Source organism: Mesoplodon densirostris, chromosome 15 (assembly GCF_025265405.1).
Source record: "Mesoplodon densirostris isolate mMesDen1 chromosome 15, mMesDen1 primary haplotype, whole genome shotgun sequence".
Lineage (NCBI taxonomy): Eukaryota > Metazoa > Chordata > Mammalia > Artiodactyla > Ziphiidae > Mesoplodon > Mesoplodon densirostris.
In genome coordinates, this window is record NC_082675.1 from 6,733,835 (window position 1) to 6,756,469 (window position 22,635).

Here is a 22,635-nt window from a genome sequence, read left to right on the forward strand (position 1 = left end):
TTTTTTCCCTTACATTTTTAATATGCCTGAAAGTAGGTTGGCTATTATAATATAATTGACAGTATTTTTTTATTTTAGTGGCACAAAAAGTAATGCTGAGTCCTAGAGTCAGTAACAGAGTGGTCATATAGATAGATGGTCATGTTTCCCTTTTTTGAATTATGTTCTCACCATCATTAATATGTGAACATTTTAATGTTCTGCTTAGTTTTGGTTGGTTTATTCCAGATATCTTTTATGAGTATTCAGTAAGATAATTCAGATCAGCACCTTGTTTGACTTTTAAAAATGTAGTTTTATAGATTAGTTTTTTTATTATTCCATAAAGTATTTGCATATTTTATAAATCTGTAATTATTAGGCCTCTCCTCTCAACCTGATACACAAATTGTGACAATGCCAGAGATTCTGTTTCATCTCTGTTGTCTTGAGATGTTTATTTTGAAACTTGTGCACTTGAAGGCTGTCTTGCATTTGTACTTATGTACCTGATTTCTTCTTAAGAATAATTGAATATAACCTGATGTCTTATAGGAATCCAAAAGGCTAGCTTTTGTTTATGAATTTTTAATTGTTCTTATATACTTACACAAATGCTTTTTTTCTGCATTTCTCATTTGAGTTAACTAAGTGTATTAGCTCATGAACTAAATGTAACTTCCTGGATCTTTAGAACAGTGTGTTTGGGCTGACTCTCTTGTTTGGGGTTTGAGGATAGGTGAAGAAATAACTCGAGAATCCAAAAAAGCACGAAAAATAGGTGGCCTTACTGGTAGCAGTTCTGATGATAGTGGAAGTGAATCTGATGCCTCCGATAATGAAGAAAGTGACTACGAAAGCTCTAAAAACATGAGTTCTGGAGATGACGATGATTTCAACCCCTTTAGAGATGAGTCCAGTGAGGATGATGAAGATGGTGAGTTCATGAATCTATTAAATGTAAGCTAAAGGATAGTTATTTCTGTGTATTTGTTTATTTATTTATTTTTGGCTGCGTTGGGTCTTAGTTGCGACAGGCAGGATCTTTCGTTGCAGTGCGCGGGCTTCTCTCTAGTTGTGGCACGCAGGCTGCAGAGCACATGGACTCTAGTTGCGGTGCACGGGCTTAGTTGCCCTCTGGTATGTGGGATCTTAGTTCCCTGACCAGGGATCAAACCTGCATCCTCTGCAATTGGAAGGCAGATTCTTTTTTTTTTTTTTTTTTTTTTTTGCGGTATGCGGGCCTCTCACTGTTGTGGCCTCCCCCGTTGCGGAGCACAGGCTCCGGACGCGCAGGCTCCGGACGCGCAGGCTCAGCGGCCATGGCTCACGGGCCCAGCCGCTCCGCGGCATATGGGATCCTCCCAGACCGGGGCACGAACCCGTATCCCCTGCATCGGCAGGCGGACCCTCAACCACTTGCGCCACCAGGGAGGCCCGGAAGGCAGATTCTTAATCGCTGGACCACCAGGGAAGCCCCTATTTCTGTGTATTTGAAATGGGCTATTGTACTAAAACCTTTTTTTTCCTGTAGAAATCATCACACAGATTCTAATCTTTGCTTGGTGGGAGCTCCAAGCTTGTCTGTCTTCTGGAGGTTCAGCACATTTATGTGAGATCATGACCTCGATTTTGTGCACTTACGTTTATCCTCAAACCATGGAGTTTACCGCATGGTGTATGGGTGTGCTGGACCTCTGAAGTTGGTGGTGGTTTACAAGTTGTCGCTCAGCAATACAAAAAAACTCAACGGTTGTTTCCTTTGGAAATTCTGTACTTGTGTTAACAAATGATTTGATACATGTCTTTCCTTAATTTTCAGATCCCTGGTTAATCAGAAAGGACCACAAGAAAAACAAAGATAAAAAAAAAAAGAGAAGTATAGATCCAGATTCTATTCAAAGTGCCTTATTAGCATCAGGTCTTGGATCAAAACGACCTAGTTTTTCTTCTACACCAGTAATTTCACCTGCTCCTAACAGTGCACCAGGTATCCACGTGGAAGCTTGCTTTGTCTGTGAAATGTACTTTTAAACAAAACAAATTAAACTTTGTACTGATTTTTAACAAATGTACTTCATCTAGCTAACAGTAACACCAATAGCAACAATAGCCTTATAACAAGTCAGGATGCCGTGGAAAGGGCCCAGCAGATGAAGAAAGACCTACTTGATAAACTAGAAAAATTAGCTGAAGACCTCCCTCCTAATACCCTGGATGAACTTATTGATGAACTTGGTGGCCCTGAGAATGTTGCTGAGGTAAATATGACTTGATCAGGGCTGTGTCTCTTCTAGGTAATTTTTTGCCACTTTCAAACCCTTTAGAATAAGTGATATATTTGGTATCATCATATAATTATCTAATATCCTCTATTAGATCTTAGAACCCTTGTTCTACTCTAGTTGTCATCCTAGAGCAAGTAAATTCCTGCCCCTAGTATCTTGAGTATCTGCCCCAAGACACGGATCTCTTGTTATTGCACCTGTCTCTCAGGCTTTGTTATCATTGCCGCATGTCTTGTTTTCTCCACTGGAATTTGAACTTTTCAGAACCAGGCACTGTGTTGCAGTATTCTCTCTCCCCCAGCGCCTGGTGCAGGACAGGTTGCACAGTACGTGCTGGCTTCATTATCCCTTTCACCTCCCACCAAGTTTCTATGATGGGAGCCCTGAGCTTCATGCACCATAGCCAGCTACGTTAATTGTTAAGTGACGCTGTTTGGCTTTGCAGATGACTGGCCGCAAGGGGAGGGTTGTAAGCAATGATGATGGAAGTATATCTTATGAGTCAAGATCTGAACTTGACGTCCCTGTGGAAATACTAAATATCACGGAAAAACAAAGATTTATGGATGGAGATAAGGTATGTTTTTCTGGGATGCTTTTTGGCGAAAAGAATAATGCCCATACATTTAGATTAATCTTTAGGTTTTTTCTTTTAATATAAATCATGTCTGTTGAATGTTCTTACTCTATTTTTTAAAGTAATTATACATAATCACTGAACATTTTACATGTTTTCATTATTTTCTTATAAATCGAATGTGGTGTTTTGTGCACAGAATTAGCTGTAGCTCTTGATAGCTTTGGAGGCCTTTGAAGTCTTCAATCAGAATATTAAATTGTGTTCTCTCAGGTCATCTTAGTGGCACTACATCTAATGCTACACCCTAGTGTCAGTGTAATTTTGAGTCTAGAAATATATTGAAGCGTGCCCAGATTACTAGGATCCTTTGATTTTGCTGTCTATGGTCTTGCTCTGCCGTGTCCTATTGAGACGATTTACTCTGAATGGTCGTAGATTACACTTGCATAACTGACCACTGCGGAGGTTGTGGTCACCTTCAGAGGCCCTTTCTGTATGCTTTTATTGTTACGTAAACTTCATGGATTTTCAGGTTCTCAGATCAGTTCTTCCTCCATCTAGTCAGAATTGCTATAAGCGTTTTGCTAAAACACAGGTAGGGCACCACTTCAGCCCCCTTCCTTAATCTGAAAGGGGTGGAATAACATCTTACCTCTTTCTCCACAGTTTGCTGTGTAGTTCAAAAGTGTTTTGCCTCTGCAACTAGAAAATAGATGGTAGTTATTACCATTATCAAAGTTGTCTTTTAAATGTATTTAAAAACTCATGTTACATATTTTAAAGACTATAGGTAGAGGTATTATCAGTCTTTTTTTTTTTTTTTTTCCGGTACGCGGGCCTCTCACCGCTGTGGCCTCTCCCGTTGCGGAGCACAGGCTCCGGACGCGCAGGCTCAGCGGCCATGGCTCACGGGCCCAGCCGCTCCACGGCATGTGGGATCTTCCCGGACCGGGGCACGAACCCGTGTCCCCTGCATCGGCAGGCGGACTCTCAACCACTGCGCCACCAGGGAAGCCCTATCAGTCATTTTAAGTACTTGTTTCATTAGTAATTTAGGCCCATGTGCGTTAGAAATTGTATTAATTGGGATTAGATTTGGCTGTTCAGTGACAGAAACTCCAAAATCATATTCACTTAAAGTGGAAGTGCCTTTTTCTCATGTACAAGTTTGAGTAGGTAGACCAGGACTGGTATGACCCCTTGAAGTCTAGGTCTCTTCTGTCTTGTTCCTTTAATATGCAGCCTTCCATTTCCTAGTTAGCTCCATATTTCAGGTTCAGTCATTACACCTCTACATTTCAGCCAGCAGAGAGATAAAAAGAGGAGGGGAAGGGCATATCTTTGATTAGGGACATTTCCTGGACGTTGTTCAGGTGACCTGCTGGCTGGAGTGTGCCCACACTTAGCTGTAAGGGAGACTGGGAAATGTAATCTTGATTCTGGGTGTCCTTGTAACCATGTACAGCTAAAACTGAGAGTTAGGAAGTAAAGGAGAATACGTATTGGTGGATGTTTCCCCACCTGTCTTTGTGCAGAAGTGATCTTTTGTTTTTTTCTCCTTATATTTGATACAGAATATTGCTATCATCTCAGAAGCTGCCAGCTCAGGTATTTCATTACAAGCAGATAGGAGAGCTAAAAATCAAAGGCGGAGAGTTCATATGACTCTGGAATTACCATGGAGTGCTGATAGAGCAATTCAGCAGTTTGGTAAGTTCCTACGCTGAGTTTCACTTCATAGCCAGGAATTACTGGGGAAATATTTTAATGCTAGATATACTAAAACTTGACATATAGGTAGGTTTTGGAGATGTTTGTGTATTGCGTATACCTTAAAATATAGAGGGCATCATGAATTTATTTCTTGGCTGTTTTAAAAGCTGTCAAAGACCTACAGTAGGGCTTTCTGGCATTATATTCAAGAATGGGGCTCCTCAGGAGTATCTTCATTGTAGATCTCCAAGGGGTGTTATCCATGTCAGAGCAACTGCCACTTGATGTCTTTTTCAACCCCCGGTAGCTTCATTGAGGGCACATTGCTCCTCCCTTGCCTTCCGTCTTCATGTCCCTGTGAACTGGTGATTTAAAACAACAACAGCAACAATTTGGGGAGAATCCATAGCAGCTGTGCCTCAGCACCATTGTGGTCAACCAAACTGGAGCAGCACCAGTAATGGGTTTATCATTTAATAATCTTATGGTGGTGTTTTTGCTCCCCCGTAAGTGGGAGCATTGTCCTGAATACAGAGGTTGTTCAAGTTGGCGCTTTTGATTTTGTGCCTTTTGGGGAGTTAGGGTAATTGTTACATTCTTTAATTTTTTCTCTGGTTTAAAGATTTCTGGATACCAGCTTACTGTTAAGTGCTGGGAATAGGTCTCAGAATACTAGTATCTAGAGAACACAATCAGCGATTTTTTTTTTTTTTTTTTTTTAATGTCATTACAGGACGAACTCATAGATCAAACCAAGTTACTGCTCCGGAATACGTCTTCCTGATTTCTGAATTGGCAGGAGAACAAAGATTTGCATCTATTGTTGCTAAAAGACTTGAGAGTTTGGTAAGTTTTTGAGTTATATAGATGTGTGTAAAAGATGATGTATGTTAACCTGTCTTCTATGCCTTGACTGGAGATTTTATGTTTGGATAGGGTGCGCTTACACATGGAGACAGGAGAGCAACAGAATCCAGAGATCTGAGTAGGTTCAACTTTGATAATAAGGTACATTTCAGCTTTCACTATCTGAAAAATGATTGCAGTGTATGGTGTCTGTAAGGAACAGAAGGGGAAAGTGGTTGCTGTTTAAAACTTAAAGCTGCCTCCTCTTACGGTTTTGCTATAAAATCATGGCTAGTCCTGTAAGACACGTGGCAGTTAGATCTTTGGTGATCAACTGTGCAATATAATCATCTTCTCATTCCTATTGGAAAATAAGATTATAATAAATACTTGTGGATGAATGAAGTGTGAGTTCCCAGAAGTAAAGAAAGTTGTTTATTTATGGAATGCCTGCTGTGTACAAAGGTGTGAATGAGGCACTAGGCAGTGTAAAATATATATAAAAATAGTTGAGTCCTGCTGTTTTTGGCTCTTTGGTACAATAATAGTTTTTATAGCATTCGCTTGGTCATGTGATTGAAGAGTATCCAAATGCTGAAACTTGTTAAATTTATTTGGTTTTTATTGCAGTATGGAAGAAATGCTTTAGAAATTGTCATGAAATCCATTGTAAACCTAGATTCTCCTATGGTATCACCACCTCCAGACTATCCTGGAGAATTCTTTAAAGGTAACTTTTAAAAATAATCATAACAAAGGAAAATGAGTATTGACAAGAAGGTACTAAAACTCATTCTAACATGTGCTGTTGTTTTTAGTTTTCTTTGGACATAAAATGTATAAAATTTAGAAATTGATAGTTACCAGACACCTAAATTGATGTCTTATAATAAGCAGTAGATTTATTAAATTTCATTCAGGGGAAGTGTTTTTACTGTTGATAGAGTTTGTTGCATGTTGTTTAATACTAGATTACTAGAGGAAAAATGGTTTTGTTAGATTAATTTGAAAATGACTATGCCAAATAGCTTTTAAGATTTAAAGTACCTAGGTAAATAATCTGTGTGGGCTAGTGGAGGTACAGATAAAACAAAACTGGCCGTGTATTAACAGTTGTTAAAACTGGGTGCTGGGTACCTGTGGTCCATAGAATATTCTCTTTACATTTGTGTGTATTTAGAAATTTTTATATTTAAAGAAAAGTCCTAAGTAGTGCTGTAGAAATTCTTAAGATGTATCTTGCAAATCTGAAGAATAGATTTTACCCCATTAATATTAGTAGTCTGGGTGATTTCAGTAGTTCAGCAAACTTAAAATATTTTAGAAAATAAACAGGTGTAAGGTATTTGAAACATTATCCTTATAGAGTTAGTATTTTTTACTAGGAAGTCCTTTCCAATTGAACCGGTGTTTAGTGTTGGTAACAGTCCATATTGACATAGCTGGCAGGGGTGCTTATAATCACTGATGGCATTTAACAAAACAAAAAACCAATAAAGTCTTGGCCCTGTTCTTTTTCTCCCTTTCCCTTTCGTTCCCTCTTATTTTCTTTTTATTTGGTCATTGGAGGGATTGTCAAAAACAACTCCCCAATTTATTTCTAATTCCAAAAAATTACATGTTATTTATTCATTATAAGTGATGAAAACAATCTAAAAGTGAATAATGAGGAGCCCATACCCTCTCCTTAACTACCTACTACCTACCAGTCTCACCTGCTGAGGTTACAAATGTTGACAGTCTGAACCAGGGGCAGCCTTAACACACCTTTATCTGTTTGTCTAAACACAGAACTTAAAAAAAAAAATGTTAATATTACTTGCAATGTACTTTTCTCACTTGGTACATCACAGGCATCCCTTACAAATCAATAGCTATAGTACTAACACATATTTTAACAGTTGTGTAATATTCTACATCTAGCTTATGTAACAGTTTCTTCAGTTTTTCCCTTATTGATGTTCAAGTGGCTTTCATTTTTTTGCATCACAAACAGTGCTGGAATTATAGCAGCTGTCCTTCTAATTCAGGTAATTTCCTCCCATAGGATGGGTTCCCAAAATGAGGATTTTTTGCGTTGGAGCTCTTTGGCTACAGAGTTGTCATCTGCAGAATCTACACATTTCGAGCATGTAACAGTTTAGCTGATTAGATAAATACGTAAATAGGATATAATTATGCTTCCTCTTGATCCTTTTCTCTTTCTTAAACCCTTTTTACTGTAAGTCTGAGTTGGAGCCTGGACACAAATACTTTTTTAAAGTTTTATAAACTGTCCTCTTAGTAACGTAAGTCAGAACATGTTGACAGTTATACATGTTGCTTATCTTCTGCATTGCCATGTCAATACTGATAGGTAACGTTTGGGAAGGAAGCATGATTATTTCCTTATATAAATTATTTAATCAGTATCCTGCTGTATGTTCAAAGTTGTTTAGATTCTGTGGGTGACAGCTTTGTAGCCAGGGGTCTCCACTGCCAAGGGTTGTTGTTGGAAAGATATGACATTTTAGTGAAATAATAAAATATAATGTGAGGTTTGAGTACTCTAGGATTTTGAAGTGTCTAAAGATCTTTAGGGGCTGTGGGTTCCATTTAATTCAGCTAATAGGAACTATGGAAGATACATAGACCATAGACTGTGTCGTATCTGCTAGAACTTGATCTAGTTTGATTAGTCAGGTAACAGCTCATTGAGTTATTTGGGCTATAAGGTTTTTTGTTTGTTTGTTTTAATTTATTTTATTTTTGGCCGTATTGGGTCTTTGTTGCTGTGCGCGGGCTTTCTCTAGTTGTGGCGAGTGGGTTTCTCACCGCAGTGGCTTCTCTTGTTGTGGAGCACGGGCTCTAGGCGTGCGGGCTCCAGTAGTTGTGGTTCGCGGGCTCTAGAGCGCAGGCTCAGTAGGTGTGGCGCACCCCGTGTCCCCTGCATTGGCAGGCGGATTCTTAACCACTGTGCCACCAGGGAAGCCCTGGGCTATAAGGTTTTTTATAAATTTGTTTTATTATAGATGTTCGACAAGGACTGATAGGAGTTGGCCTGATAAATGTAGAAGATCGTTCAGGAATTCTTACTCTAGATAAAGGTAATGGGATGACTTTCGTATGTATGTTCATAACTGTTGCTGTATCATTATAGCCCGTTTTGTTGTTTATGCTTTCGTCAACTTGAAGTGGAAGCTTCAAGTCTCTAGGTCTCAATCCCTCATTACTGAGTGCTCACAGAGCATTCTGGGTGGTTTTTGCTATGAATAACTATGGTTATTCAAGAAATTAAATCTCTATTCTCTCTACATAACAGCAGTTCTCAAACCAGGTTGCGTATATGATCAGCTGTTGAGCTTTTTAAAAAGTACTGAAGCCAGGGCAGGAGCTCAGACAAGGGTAATTTTCCAGAAGCTCCTGGGCATTCTTACTTGTGCAGCCAAAGTTGAGCTTCACTGACTTAAGAGCACTTAAACTTTATGAGTTAAGACTTCATGTTGGAAAACTAACATTCTGTTGTGCTAAATTGTATTCATACTTCCAATAAGCGAAGCTGAAGATGCAAACATTCAATTTGGCAAACATCTTTTGAGCATCTAGTATAGTCGTGCTAACTGCTAGAGGTAGAAGTGGTCGAAGTAGAGCCCTGTTCTGGGAACAGTACAGGAGTTGTCAGGGAAGGCTTAGAGAAGCAAGTGGGACTCTTACTAGGCTGAGATGAATAAATTTTTAAAATTGCCATTTGAATGCATTAAATCTTTCATACAATCCTGTCATTGCAGATTATAACAACATAGGAAAATTCTTAAATAGAATTTTGGGCATGGAGGTGCATCAGCAGAATGCGCTATTTCAGTATTTTGCAGACACACTTACTGCAGTTGTTCAAAATGCCAAAAAAAATGGAAGATATGATATGGGAATCTTAGGTAAGTTGGGAAATTTTTAAAACATCATATGTATTCTTTTTTTTTCTTTTTAATTTATTTATTTATTTTATTTATTTTTGGCTGCATTGGGTTTTCTTTGCTGCACATGGGGTTTCTATAGTTGCAGTAAGCGGGAGCTACTCTTCGTTGTGGTGCGTGGGCTTCTTGTGTCGTGGCTTCTCTTGTTGCAGAGCATGGGCTCTGGGTGCACGGGCTTCAGTAGTTGTGGCAGGTGGGCTCTAGAGCACAGGCTCAGTAGTTGTAGCACACGGGCTTACTTGCTCTGCAGCACGTGGGATCTTCCCTGACCAGGGCTCGAACCCGTGTCCCCTGCATTGGCAGGCGGATTCTTAACCACTGTGCCAGCAGGGAAGCCTGTCATATGTATTCTTGATGAAATTTTTTTTATATACTTATATGTTGCTTTTTCTTGTTCAAGATCTTGGTTCTGGAGATGAAAAAGTGAGGAAAAGTGATGTTAAGAAGTTTCTGACTCCAGGATATTCAACCTCTGGCCATGTAGAATTATACACTGTAAGTTTAGAAAAGGTGCACGTTCAAGTATAATGTCATTTTCTGGTAAGCATTCTCAGAAGTGAGTTTAATTTAAATTTTATTATTATTTTTTTACAGATAAGTGTAGAGAGGGGAATGTCCTGGGAGGAAGCTACCAAGATTTGGGCTGAGTTGACAGGACCAGATGATGGCTTTTATTTGTCATTGCAAGTAAGACTTGTTTCCCTTAAATGTTAGTTGTTAAGATATGTAATGTGTTTTCATTGCCAGCATTGTAATTATCTGTTCGCTTTGTGCTGATTTTCCAATTGTATTTAGCTTTCTGTGTTTTGATAATTTATCACTGTAATTGTGATATATTTTTATTTAATACATTTTGAGGAATATTATTAAATGCAAATTTTAAATTATTACTTACCGGGGACTTCCCTGGCAGTCCAGTGGTTAAGATTCCACGCTTCCACTGCAGGGGGCAGAGGTTTGATCCCTGGTCAGGGAATTAAGATCCTGCATACTGCGTGGTGTGGGCAAAAAAAGAAAAAAAAAGTTTACATATTCTTAGTAAATTGAACCCTTTTTTCCCATAATATAATGAGTGACCTTCTTTAGTCATAATAATGCTTTATGTCTTCAAGATTCAGTTTTCACTTATTAGTGTAACTACATTCATTGGTTTAGTATTTGCCTGTGGACAGAGCTAAGGAGAGAGGATGTGTGAGTGTGCATGTGTGTGTGTGTGCGCGTGCGCGTGTTTACATTTAGACATATACACATACACACACAAATGAATGCATATTTATTTGTCCTGATCAAAACTACGGAATTTTAATCTCACCTCTTCTCTGATTATTTTTTTAAATTTATTTTATTTTTGGCTGTGTTAGGTCTTCATTGCTGTGCACGGGCTTTCTTTAGTTGCAGCGAGTGGGGGCTACTCCGCGGTGCGCGGGCTTCTCATTGTGGTGGCTTCTCTTGTTGAGAGGCATGGGCTCTAGGTGTGCGGGCTTCAGTAGTTGTGGCACATGGGCTCAGTAGTTGTGGCATGCAGGCTCTAGAGCACGGGCTCAGTAGTTGTGGCAGACGGACTTAATTGCTCCACCGCATGTGGGATCTTTCTGGACCAGGGCTGAACCCACGTCCTCTTCATTGGCGGATGGATTCTTAACCACTGCGCCACTGGGGAAGCCCCTTCTCTGATATTTTTTTTGTCTTCTTTCTTCCACACTAATAATCCCTGTTCTTCAGGGCACACAGGATGATAAAATATCATGGATACTATGCCCCAGTATTCCTGAAAATAATTTTTTAATAACTTTTATTGCATAAGCTTACTTTATGCTATTTAAAAAATAGTTATACTGTTTCTGCATGTCAACATGGCAATTATATAGTATACTCTTCTTTTAACCCTTAATTAATCTTAGTTCTACAGGTAATTAATTTATATTTAAAGCTCACCACTCACTCACTAGTCCTTAGGTTAATATCTCTCTAGTTATTTTGTCTGAATCCCATTCTGTAGTAGATTTAGGAAGGGCTTATGGAAACATTACTCCCTGAATTCTTACATGCTGGTAAGTTTGTGCCTTTGTACTTGAAAGACAAATTTTACCAGACATGAAATCTTTAGTTCACGTTTTCTTTTCTTGGATATCTTAAAGATGCTACTCCTTATTCTTTTGAGATAGAGTTGCTGTCAAAAAAAATTTTTTTAATTAATTTATTTTTATTTATGGCTGCGTGGGGGCTTCATTGCTGGGCGCGGGCTTTCTTTAGTTGAGGCAAGAAGGGGCTACTCTTTGTTGCGGTGCGCGGGCTTCTCATTGCAGTGGCTTCTCTTGTTGCGGAGCACGGGCTCTAGGTGCGCGGGCTTCAGTAGTTGCGGCACGTGGGCTCAGTAGTTGTGGCTCGCGGGCTCTAGAGCACAGGCAGTAGTTGTGGCGCACTGGCTTAGTTGCTCCGCGGCATGTGGGATCTTCCCAGACCAGGGCTCAAACCCATGTCCCCTGCATTGGCAGGTGGATTCTTTTTTATTTTTAAAAAATTAATTAATTAATTAATTTTTGGCTGCCTTGGGCCTTCGTTGCTGCATGCAGGCTTTCTCTAGTTGCGGCGAGCAGGGGCTACTCTTCGTTGCGGTGCACGGGGTCTAGGCGCATGGGCTTCAGTAGTTGTGGCTCATGGGCTCCAGAGCGCAGGCTCAGTAGTTGTGGCACTCGGGCTTAGTTGCTCTGTGGCATGTGGGATCTTCCTGGACCAGGGCTCGAACCTGTGTCCCCTGCACTGGCAGATGGATTCTTAACCACTGGGCCACCAGGGAAGCCTGGCAGGTGGATTCTTATCCACTGCGCCACCAGGGAAGTCCCTGCTGTCAAAATTTGATGGTGCTCTAACTTTTTCCCCTTTTTAATTTAGTTTAGAGTATATCCTGGTATTATTAGTTATTCTTGGTCAGTATTCTCAGCTATGTGATATGCTCTTTTAATATGTAGTTTCAAATCTTTATTTTAGAAAGTTTTTAAATTACTTTTATTTGTAATGTTTTTAGTATTCTATTCCCTGAATTTCTCCTTTATCAGGACTTCTCTTATGCATAGGTTATATCTTTGCTTGCCTTTAATATTTATTTTCTCTTGAATTCTTTTTATCTCTTCCTTAATTTCTTTTTCTTTAACGACTTTATTGAGATATAATTCACATACAGTACAATTCACTCGCTAAAGTGTATAATTTAATGATTTCTGGCATATTACATTGTTTTTGTTTTTGTTTTTAATTTATTTATTTAATTTATTTATTTTTGGCCGCCTTGGGTCCTCGGGCTCTAGAGTGCAGGCTCAGTAGTTGTGGCGCACGGGCTTAGTTGCTCTGCGGCATGTGGGATCTTCCTGGACCAGGGCTCGAACCTGTGTCCCCTGTATTGGCAGGCGGATTCTTAACCACTGCACCACCCGGGAAGTCCCTACATTGTTAATTTTTAAAAATTATGGTAAAATATATAACAAAGTTTGCCATTTTATCCATTTTAAAGTGTATGGTTTAGTGTCATTAATTATATTCACAATGTTGTGCCAACATCACCATTAAACAATAGCTTTCCCCTGGCCTGATAACCTTTGATCTTTTTTCTGTCTATGAATTTGCGTATCTTGGTACCTCATATAAGTGGAATCATGCAGTATGTGACAGTTGTGTCTGACTTCTTTCACTCGGCATAATGTTTTCAAGGTTCGTCCGTGTTGTAGAATATGCCATAACTTCATTTATTTTTGTGACTAATATTGCTTTGTATGTGTGTAGCACATTTTGCTTTTTATTTGCAAATATTGGGTTGGCCAAAAAGTTCGTTCTGGTTTTTCAGTAAGATGGTACCAAAAACCCGAACAAACTTTTGGGCCAAGCCCTTTATGGCGTGACGAACTGTAAATGAAGACCTGTTTCAAGAACTGCGTAAAGGAGACCAAATGTGATGATGCCACAGGCAGGGTGAAACCATAAATAAGCTCCCTAGAGCAGGAATCCCTAAATTTTTTATGTCAGGCGTCAGGTAGTAAGTATTTTAGGGTTTGCAGAGAATATGTGGTTTCTGCTGACTATTCTTTGTGGATTTTTTTTCTTAAATTCTTTAATTGAATTATGTACACATGAATGCATTATTACACTTGTGAAAAAATTTAAATACAGATAACACTAAATTTTTTGACCATCATTCCCAGCCCCGGTTCCCTTCCCACCTTCCCAGAGGTAGCCACCGTTACCAGTTTTGTGTCTATTGTCCGAGACCATTTTCTGTGCATTTAATGCATATGTATTGTAGCCATAGGAAGCAATTTACTGTTTTAGGTGGTTGATTTGTTGTTGGTTATTTTTTTTACACCAATTCTATGATACAGTATTGATCATTCTTTAAATTGCCTTTCTCACTAAACAATCAGTCTTGGAGTGCTTTCTGTATTGATACTTATAGGACTACTTCATTCATTGTGGCTGTTGCATGGTATTCTGTGTTATGAATATACCATGGTTTACTTAGCCTGTGTCGTATTAATTGACTTTTAGGTTGTTTCCATTTTTTCTCCCTTACAAAGGAGATGCTTCTTTATGCACCTGTGTGAGTGTATCTCTAGAGTAGATTCAGAGAAATGGCATCACTGGATCTTAAGATCACTTACTTCTTTCTATGTGTGAATGAGAGGAAATACTCTTTTGAAGATCCTGGAGGAGAAAAAGTTTAGTTCTTAAAAGTCCAAAAAATGATTTCCCCCCAGCTTTGTTCTTGGCTTCTAGTATTATCTTGAGGTTTCTAGCTAGGGTGGGATGGGTAAAACTGAACAAGTAAAAGGATATATCAGGATTGAAGGGAAAGATAACAAGCAGATTTGGCTGAGTTTAAGTTGCTGCCTTCTCTCTCCTTTTTTTTTTTTTAAACATCTTTATTGGAGTATACAATGCTTTACAACATTGCTTTACAATGTTGTGTTAGTTTCTGCTGTATAACAAGGTGAGTCAGCTATATGTATACGTATATCCCCATATCCCCTCCCTCTTGTGCCTCCCTCCCACCTTCCCTATCCCACCCCTCTAGGTGGTCACAAAGCACCGAGCTGATCTCCCTGTGCTATGAGGCTGCTTCCCACTAGCTGTCTGTTTTACATTTGGTAGTGTATATATGTCCATGCCACTCTCTCACTTGATCCTAGCTTACCGTACCCCATCCCCGTGTCCTCAAGTCCATTCTCTACGTCTGGGTCTTTATTCCTGTCCTGACCCTAGGTTCAGCAGCATGGATTTTTTTCCTTCCTAAGAAACTTTCTCCCTTCCTTCCTTAAACTATTCTTAAGCTTAGGAGCCTCAAGCCATTTGGTCCATAAACCTGGTTTACTGGTCTCTGATTCAATAGCAAAGCTCTCAAACTGGATCTGGCTCCTAGTTGTGCATTTATGTGTGTGTATGTGTGTTTGAAAATCTTACTGAGATTATTGTAGATTCTCATGAGGTTATAAGAAATAATACAGGGCCTCCCTGGTGGCGCAGTGGTTGAGAGTCCGCCTGCCGATGCAGGGGACACGGGTTCGTGCCCCGGTCTGGGAAGATCCCACATGCCGCGGAGCGGCTGGGCCCGTGAGCCATGGCCGCTGAGCCTGCGCATCCGGAGCCTGTGCTCCGCAACGGGAGAGGCCACAACAGTGAGAGGCCCGCATACAGCAAAAAAAAAAAAAAAAAAAAAAAAAAAAGAAATAATACAGAGAAATTCCTTTTACACCAGTTTTCCCAATGGTAACGTTTTACAAACCTATAGTATAATATCACAACCAAGATACTGATACAGCTCACTAGATTTTATTCAGATTTCTCTGAGGCCTTGGATGGGATTTTGATTGGTCCCTATAGGATATTGGTTATTTTCATTATTATTATTATTAATTTTTTTTGTGGTACGCCGGCCTCCCACCGCCGTGACCTCTCCCGTTGCGGAGCACAGGCTCCAGACGCGCAGGCCCAGCGGCCATGGCTCACGGGCCCAGCCACTCTGCAGCATATGGGATCTTCCCGGACCGGGGCATGAACCTGTGTCACCTGCATCGGCAGGCGGACCCTCAACTACTGCGCCACCAGGGAAGCCCGGTTATATTTTTTTCACTTGAAATTATTGCCAAATTCAGGCACTGGTAGATTTTGATGAAAATGCTGATCCCCACCAGTTTCCCTTGAGTGAAAGGATGTGGTAGCGTTGGCCGCAGGCAGCTGGTTGTGAGGAGTGAGGACCTTGAAAGAGACATCCTTCCAAGAAGCTGTAGCCTCCTTCATTGAACTGCCTCAGCAGCAAGCAGTCTCGACTTGCAGTGTGTTTAACGTGTGTTGACATTAGGAAAGCCATGTCAGAATCACTTTTAATTTCACTGTAGTGTGATGATTTATTTTATAGTTACAATGAATTAACCTGACACTGTCAAGATAGATCACACTGCTATGTGCTTTAAACACTGCCTTAGAGTATAGTTAGCTAGAGAATTTCACATCAGCTGATACAAATTTTAAATGTATTTTTCACTTAACTTTTGTTTCATAGACTTTGCAGTAATTATATAAACAATGTTTCAAATCATTTGAACAAGTAAAAGACAAAGGATCTTTAGTATCAATGAGGAGAAAAGTAAAGTATTAAGTCCTTTTAACAGCGTAAGAATTATCTTAATGTAAAAAGGTAGTAGCTTAGCAAATGATTTATTTTGTAGAGGAGCTGGGACAATATCTTTGAAACTTTTCTTTTTCCTTCAGTTTTGCTCCAGAGACTGTTGCTTTGAAATTGTTCACCATTCTTCAAAAGAAATACTAATTTTCCCAATCTTATTTTTCCTTGTGTTAAATGGAGCTTTTTACAAATCTCAGGGTTCTTCTCATAAAGTCCAACTTGTAAAAAATTTTTTAAATAAAACAAGTTCCGGGCTTCCCTGGTGGCGCAGTGGTTGAGAGTCCGCCTGTCAATGCAGGGGACATGGGTTCGTGCCCCAGGTCCAAAAAAATAAAAAAATAAAACAAGCTCCATTGTTTGTCTAATGCATCCTTTTCTTCCACTTCTGCATCATATTTATGTATTATTTGTTCAGCATTTGGCTTTCTCCTGTTACAGCATTACCGTTTACAGATGAATTTGTGATTTTTTTTTTTTTTTCCTTTTCGCGGTACGCGGGCCTCTCACTGCTGTGGCCTCTCCCATTGCGGGGCACAAGCTCCGGACACGCAGGCTCAGCGGCCATGGCTCATGGGCCCAGCCGCTCCGCGGCACGTGGGATCCTCCCAGACCGGGGCACGAACCCGCGTCCCCTGCGTCGGCAGGCGGACTCCCAACCACTGCGCCACCAGGGAAGCCCCGAAGTTGTGATATTCTACCGTCACACAACCATAGGAATAGGTTGTAGCACTGATGGAGTAGATGAATTCAGAGGACTGTGGGTGATCAAAAAGCATTATCTTGAAGGTTATATATTTCATTGTAACTTGAAGGAGAGTAACATACAGTAGAGGTAAAATTATTTCCTGTGAAGACCCTTCCTGCCCACTACCTAGATTCTTACCTCACGTACCTCTGAGCCTGTTTAGGCTGCGAGTCCAGTTTCCTGGACTAGAAGAAGCAAAATTGTCTCCACTGGACATCGGGCTTTAAGTCTTATTACTCAACACAATTTTCTAAAGATTGTCTTGCCTCAGAGATAAGGTCCATTAGCCTTCACTTTGGTGAGACCTTGTTCAAGTCGGTTACACAGCAGGTGTTATCCTTTCACACAGTTTTGTATTTACATACTCATTTGGCTTTGGTGATGTGATGGTACAAAAAAACAAGCATGTCTTAAAGTGTGCAGTATTGAATCCTTATATTTTCTCACCTATTTATTTATTTATTTTTAATAGATAAGAAACAACAAGAAAACTGCCATCTTAGTTAAAGAAGTGAATCCTAAAAAGAAGCTTTTCTTAGTTTATAGACCAAATACTGGGAAACAGCTCAAATTAGAAATTTATGCTGATCTAAAAAAGAAATATAAGAAGGTATTTTTCCATTTGTACATGATGTTATATATGAATACTTGTTTTATAATAATATATTGCAACTATGTTTATGTTTATATGTAAATTGTCAATTTTTCCTATTTGATTACTGGAAAATTGTTTTCAGGAAAAGTTTTATCAACTCTTGTTAAATTAATATCCCAGTCTTAATGTTATGAACCATTAGGAAACTTAAGATGATTATTTGAAACAGCTTATGTTATCAGAAAAGGAAGTTTCTATAGTGCTAACTACAAAAATTAGAATTTTTTAAATAAAAGGAAGATGTACAAGACTGAAATTCCTTCCCACCGACTCTTGGTTTTACTGTGAACTGCTGTGTTTATATTTTGCAATAATTTCTGGAAAAACAGTGATATCTGTTATTTTGTTGTTAGTATTACCTTATATTACTATTATTCCTAGCCATTTTCACTTGCAAACAATTATAATTAAGTTACCTATTTGAAATATTCATTACATGGGAAAAACCTCACGGCAGAGCTTTTTATTGATGGCATTCAAATGTAAGCAGTAGCGAAGACCATGCTTTCTATATAAAGATGGTTTTAAGTTGGCTTTAGAGACCAAATTAGGCAACCAGTTTGTTTAAAACAATACCTTTTCAATGGAATTTTTGTCTTATTTTCACAGGTAGTCTCAGACGATGCCCTGGTCCACTGGTTAGATCAGTATAATTCATCTGCAGATACTTGTACTCATGCTTATTGGTTAGTTTTCATTTTTCTCACCATATATTCCAAAGTATAATCAAGATTTAATTTAAACACCCCTTCATTCTTTAGCTATCTGTCCCTATAAGTACACAGGCAGATTATCAGTTGCTCGGTGTTGTTTCTTTAAGCAGAGGTACTTGTTGGATGTCTCTGGACCATGCACTGTTTTAGGTCTCCCCACTGATGCTTTGTTACTTCCAACCAAATGTTGTCTTCCAGCATGGACTTAACTATCATTCTTAGGGTTGAGACTTTTTCTTTCTCGTCTCCTTCCTTCCCTTCCTTTATTTTTTCCTTCCTCCAAAGTTTTATTGGTGTCCCAAATCAGTTTTATTTTTAAGGCTGGGCAACTTCTAGGAAACCACAGAGGTGCCTCAAATAGTTAACAGCACTAGAAACTTTGTTGCTGAGCCCTGGAGCTGATTCTGCTGTGCTACTAGGCTAGCCAGAGGTGTTCTCAAGTCATTATGTTCATTTCAGGGCATTGAAAATGGAGTATCTGGCCCACTTTTTGAAGAGGGATACAGGATATAGATGAATTTTAGCTAGGTTTTTATTTAGACACATGTAGGTAGATAAATTTGCTTTTGTTTATTTGCTGAGGCCTTTTCCACTTACCTGATTTAGAACTGTATATTGGTAGTTTAATACTATAGAAATAACTGGCAGTATTATTTTATAAACTGACATTAATACAGTAAACTAATGGATATGAAAATGACAGGTGCTTATATGGATATCCAGACCAATAAATCAGCCCTTTTATAAGGGAGTCAGACCCAAGAATTAACTGTAATGTTAAAATCAGTAGTGATACCTTAAGTTGGACAGGATAATCCAATATGTCAGAAGGACTGCAGTCCACAAACTATCAGTAAAGGTAAATGATGGTAGGGCGTTTTCCATTTGAAATTAGGGTAGACCTTGTGGGCCTTTGTGTGTGTGTGTGCGTGTGTGCGCGTGTGTGTGTGCACGCGCACGCACATACACATTTTTTTCCTTATTTATCCTAGGCGTGGCAATTGCAAAAAAGCAAGTTTGGGATTAGTTTGTGAAATAGGTCTTCGTTGCCGCACGTACTATGTATTATGTGGCTCAGTACTGAGTGTCTGGACAAAAGTCGAGGGTGTTCTCGCATCTGTCAGTGGCACAAATGTGAAAATGCAGATAGTTCGGCTAAGAACAGAGGATGGACAGCGGATTGTAGGTGAGTTTTAATTTTTTTTTGGTTTGAGCCTTGAGAAGAAAAATCAGCTCCTGTGTTTTTCTTACTTTGCTTCTAACATCTTAGAATCTTAGCATCTATCTATTCCAGTGGTGGGGTAGAGCTTGCTTTATATTATGTTCTTAAAAGGATAAATAGTAGTTAAGCTTTTGAATGGGTGTAGTTGGTTCTGGGTGAAATTCTGATGTGGTTGTTATTTTATGCTGCCCTCAGTGCTCTTGCTCCCCTTCCTCACTGTTGACATCTATGCAGGCTCCCTGGTATGAAGACTAAGGATTCTCTGAAGTCTTTATGTTCATTGTGCCACATTGAGACTATGGAAGTCAAAGCCACTGTGCACAGAGGATGGACTGGAGTCCTGCAGGGAGCCAGGGAGACCAGGCTAGCCGCTCCCACTGTTCCCTCAGTGACAGGCCTCACGGAAATCCACCCAGTTATTGCACTTGCCCTGTCGCATTGTCTTTGTTTCTTTTGCAACAACCTTTCTCTGTATCCTGGGTTGCACATTGGTAGCCTGTGGGCTAGTCAGTCCATAGACATTTTTTTGATCCTCAAGTATTTTTGGTTGCGAGATTTCAATTGAGTTAGTTGCCAACTTTTAAAAATCAAAAGACTGTCGGTTTCCCTGGTGGCGCAGTGGTTAAGAATCCGCCTGCCAATGCAGGGGACACGGGTTCGAGCCCTGGTCCGGGAAGATCCCACATACCACGGAGCATCCAAGCCCGTGCGCCACAACCTCTGAGCCTGTGCTCTAGAGCCTGCGAGCCACAACTACTGAGCCCGTGTGCTGCAACTACTGAAGCCCATGTGCCTAGAGCCTACGCTCCACAACAAGAGAAGCCACCGCAGTGAGAAGCCCGCACACCACAATGAAGAGTAGCCCCTGCTCGCCGCAACTAGAGAAGCCCTGTGTGCAACAACAGAGACCTAACGCAGCCAAAAATAAATAAATAAGTTTATTTTTTTAAAAATCAGAAGACTGGATTTCTATCTTCTTCAAAACAACAACAGCAGCAGTAACAACAGAGAAGCTTGGAACATTGAACCCCTGTTCCCACATGGGAGGAGTTAAAAGTTCCCTTACCCAGGATATATATACTCTCCAGTTTGCTGACTTCCGCACTGTGCCACTTAGAAGTTACTGCTTCAGTACGCATTTGAATTTGCAGCCACTATTCTGTAGTCTCTTTGGTACATTAGTACATGCCAAAGAAGGTGGTGCTTGCATACATTTGTGGAGCTTCAAAGATAGTAGATAGGAAGGTACTGTACTTGGGCTTCTGTTGCTTCAGCAAGAAGATGGTGTTGCACTAGACACATGCATGTGCTCAGGTATTTGTGGGTGACGCTGCTGAGGAATCGGGCTACTTCTGAAGGGGCCAGTTCAGTTATTAGGTGTTCTTTTGTTTTTTTTTGTGGAGTCTTGTTCATTAAACTTAATATTATACTTCATTTGGAATTTGCTATGAAGCTGTAAAACAGTGTGGTTTCTCCTGGAAGCAACCTTTATAAATTCTTGTTTTCTAATTGCAGGTTTGATCATTCCTGCAAATTGTGTGTCTCCTCTTATAAATCTCCTGTCAACTTCCGACCAGTCTCAACAGCTTGCAGTCCAGCAGAAACAGCTCTGGCAGCAGCGTCACCCCCAGAGCATCGCCAATTTGAGCAACGCATAAGAACAGACAGGTTTCAACGTGGATGTATATGAAATGCTGTTGAAGCATATCATTTGCATAAAAATCAGGGACAGTTTCCAAAGAATTATAATTTTTTTTCAGTTGTGCTCTCTCTCTAGTTAATTTTTTTTGGGAATAAGGACAAACCTGGAATAGATAGCAAAACTGAAAATCAGCAGTGCCGATGGTGGTACATATGTCTTTCCTCGTGCTTTTCCCATGGTACTTAACCGTATGCTTTTACTTTGGGCGAGCAGAGGGGTATGTGCGCGTGTGTGTCAGTCTGTTTGTTTGTGAGTTTGTTAAAAGCTACGAACCATAATTGGTTTAAAAATGCTTGGAACTTCCCAAACTGGCTTTACTTTTATGTTATACAGTGCTCAGGGTTAACGCAGTACATCCATGCCATTGCTGTGGGACTTATCCCCGGATGCATGTGTTTTGAGTCTATAAATAGAGAAAATATATATTGGTTTCTTTTTCCAACTTATTAAAACAATAGGTTTATTAAAGCATGAAATGAAAGGTTACATATCATGCATTCAGGTTCTTTTTCTAGTTTTTGTTCTGACAGTGCATGTCTTTGACAGCATGCGTAAACAAGATTAACACAGAAGTCAAGTAACGGGGAGAAACATTTGTAGATGTACAGCATTGGTTATTGCATTTTTATAGTGTTTATACCTGGGTATTGCTTCAAACCCTGCGAAATCACCTTCTCCCATTCTCCCTGCCCCAGGTTTCTTGTCAAGGTAATGAGTATATAATTTTTTTGGTGATAAAACTCTTAAAAGTTAATTTTAATGTATTAATAGTATTCCTAATGTGTGCTGCAAAAATGGCTACAAGCCTGCTTTTCTTAAAATTACATTTTTCTTAACTTAAAGATAGTTTTAGAAAGAAGTACAAATTGGCTTCCGTCTTGCAAACAATCTTTTTTTTTTTTAACTTCGTTATCTTAATTTGCTTTGTCACTCTTAAAAATGGAAACCGTACTTGAGTTGTAAACTAGACAATGAGGAAACACTTGAGGCTTCTGCTGTATGTTTATTTCTTGTTGTTATTGTTGTTACCCAGTAACTTGAATATTGTTTAATGTGTTGTAAGACATTGTAGAGTTTATCTCAAGCTGTTAAAAATGGTAATGTACAAATGTGAATAGACACTTATCTATAATATGGGTAAGTTTTGTTTCGCCTATAATAGATGTTTATAAAAACAAGTGAGGGGACAGTTGGTCTTTTTGTTTCCTTTTTTTTTCCTTTCCTTTTTTTTTTTTTTGCTTGCACAGGTTGCACTATTTGAAAAACTGAGATTGTATAAACCTGGTCAAAAGCTGCAAGATACCACAATCTTGTAGATGTCAAATAAAAAGTTATTATACTAAGCAGAAGTGGACTCTTGTTTAGGCCCTCACCACCCTCAAAAGTAGTCTGTGATGGGGATGCTGCAGAACTTGCGTGTTGCTCAACATTCCAGGTAGCCTTATATTTTGGTTTAAAACCTACCCCTCAAAATTGAAATGGTGTTGAGGAAGGGGTAAAATGGTAGTACTTTTGAAAGTTTCTCAAGTTGAACTGTTCTCCTTTGTAACTTTCTAAACTTCTTGCAGA

The 22,635-nt window shown here is 39.5% G+C and overlaps 1 protein-coding gene across 5 annotated transcripts in view; it reads left to right on the top strand.

Annotated features, from left to right (window-relative positions):
- The window catches only part of SBNO1 (strawberry notch homolog 1), a 54,274-nt gene extending 31,865 nt beyond the window's left edge, over positions 1 to 22,409 (top strand). For all 5 annotated transcript variants that reach the window (XM_060118298.1, XM_060118300.1, XM_060118299.1 and 2 more), the window contains 16 exons: positions 719 to 916; positions 1,802 to 1,969; positions 2,065 to 2,240; positions 2,713 to 2,844; positions 4,422 to 4,557; positions 5,294 to 5,406; positions 5,497 to 5,568; positions 6,037 to 6,136; positions 8,418 to 8,492; positions 9,174 to 9,320; positions 9,760 to 9,854; positions 9,954 to 10,046; positions 17,247 to 17,384; positions 18,039 to 18,115; positions 19,135 to 19,328; positions 20,880 to 22,409. In XM_060118298.1, coding sequence (XP_059974281.1) covers positions 719 to 916; positions 1,802 to 1,969; positions 2,065 to 2,240; positions 2,713 to 2,844; positions 4,422 to 4,557; positions 5,294 to 5,406; positions 5,497 to 5,568; positions 6,037 to 6,136; positions 8,418 to 8,492; positions 9,174 to 9,320; positions 9,760 to 9,854; positions 9,954 to 10,046; positions 17,247 to 17,384; positions 18,039 to 18,115; positions 19,135 to 19,328; positions 20,880 to 21,022 — 2,057 coding nt within the window. In that variant the 3' untranslated portion in view covers positions 21,023 to 22,409. The remainder of the gene's footprint in view (positions 1 to 718; positions 917 to 1,801; positions 1,970 to 2,064; positions 2,241 to 2,712; positions 2,845 to 4,421; positions 4,558 to 5,293; positions 5,407 to 5,496; positions 5,569 to 6,036; positions 6,137 to 8,417; positions 8,493 to 9,173; positions 9,321 to 9,759; positions 9,855 to 9,953; positions 10,047 to 17,246; positions 17,385 to 18,038; positions 18,116 to 19,134; positions 19,329 to 20,879) is intronic.
- The last annotated feature ends 226 nt before the right edge of the window (positions 22,410 to 22,635 follow it).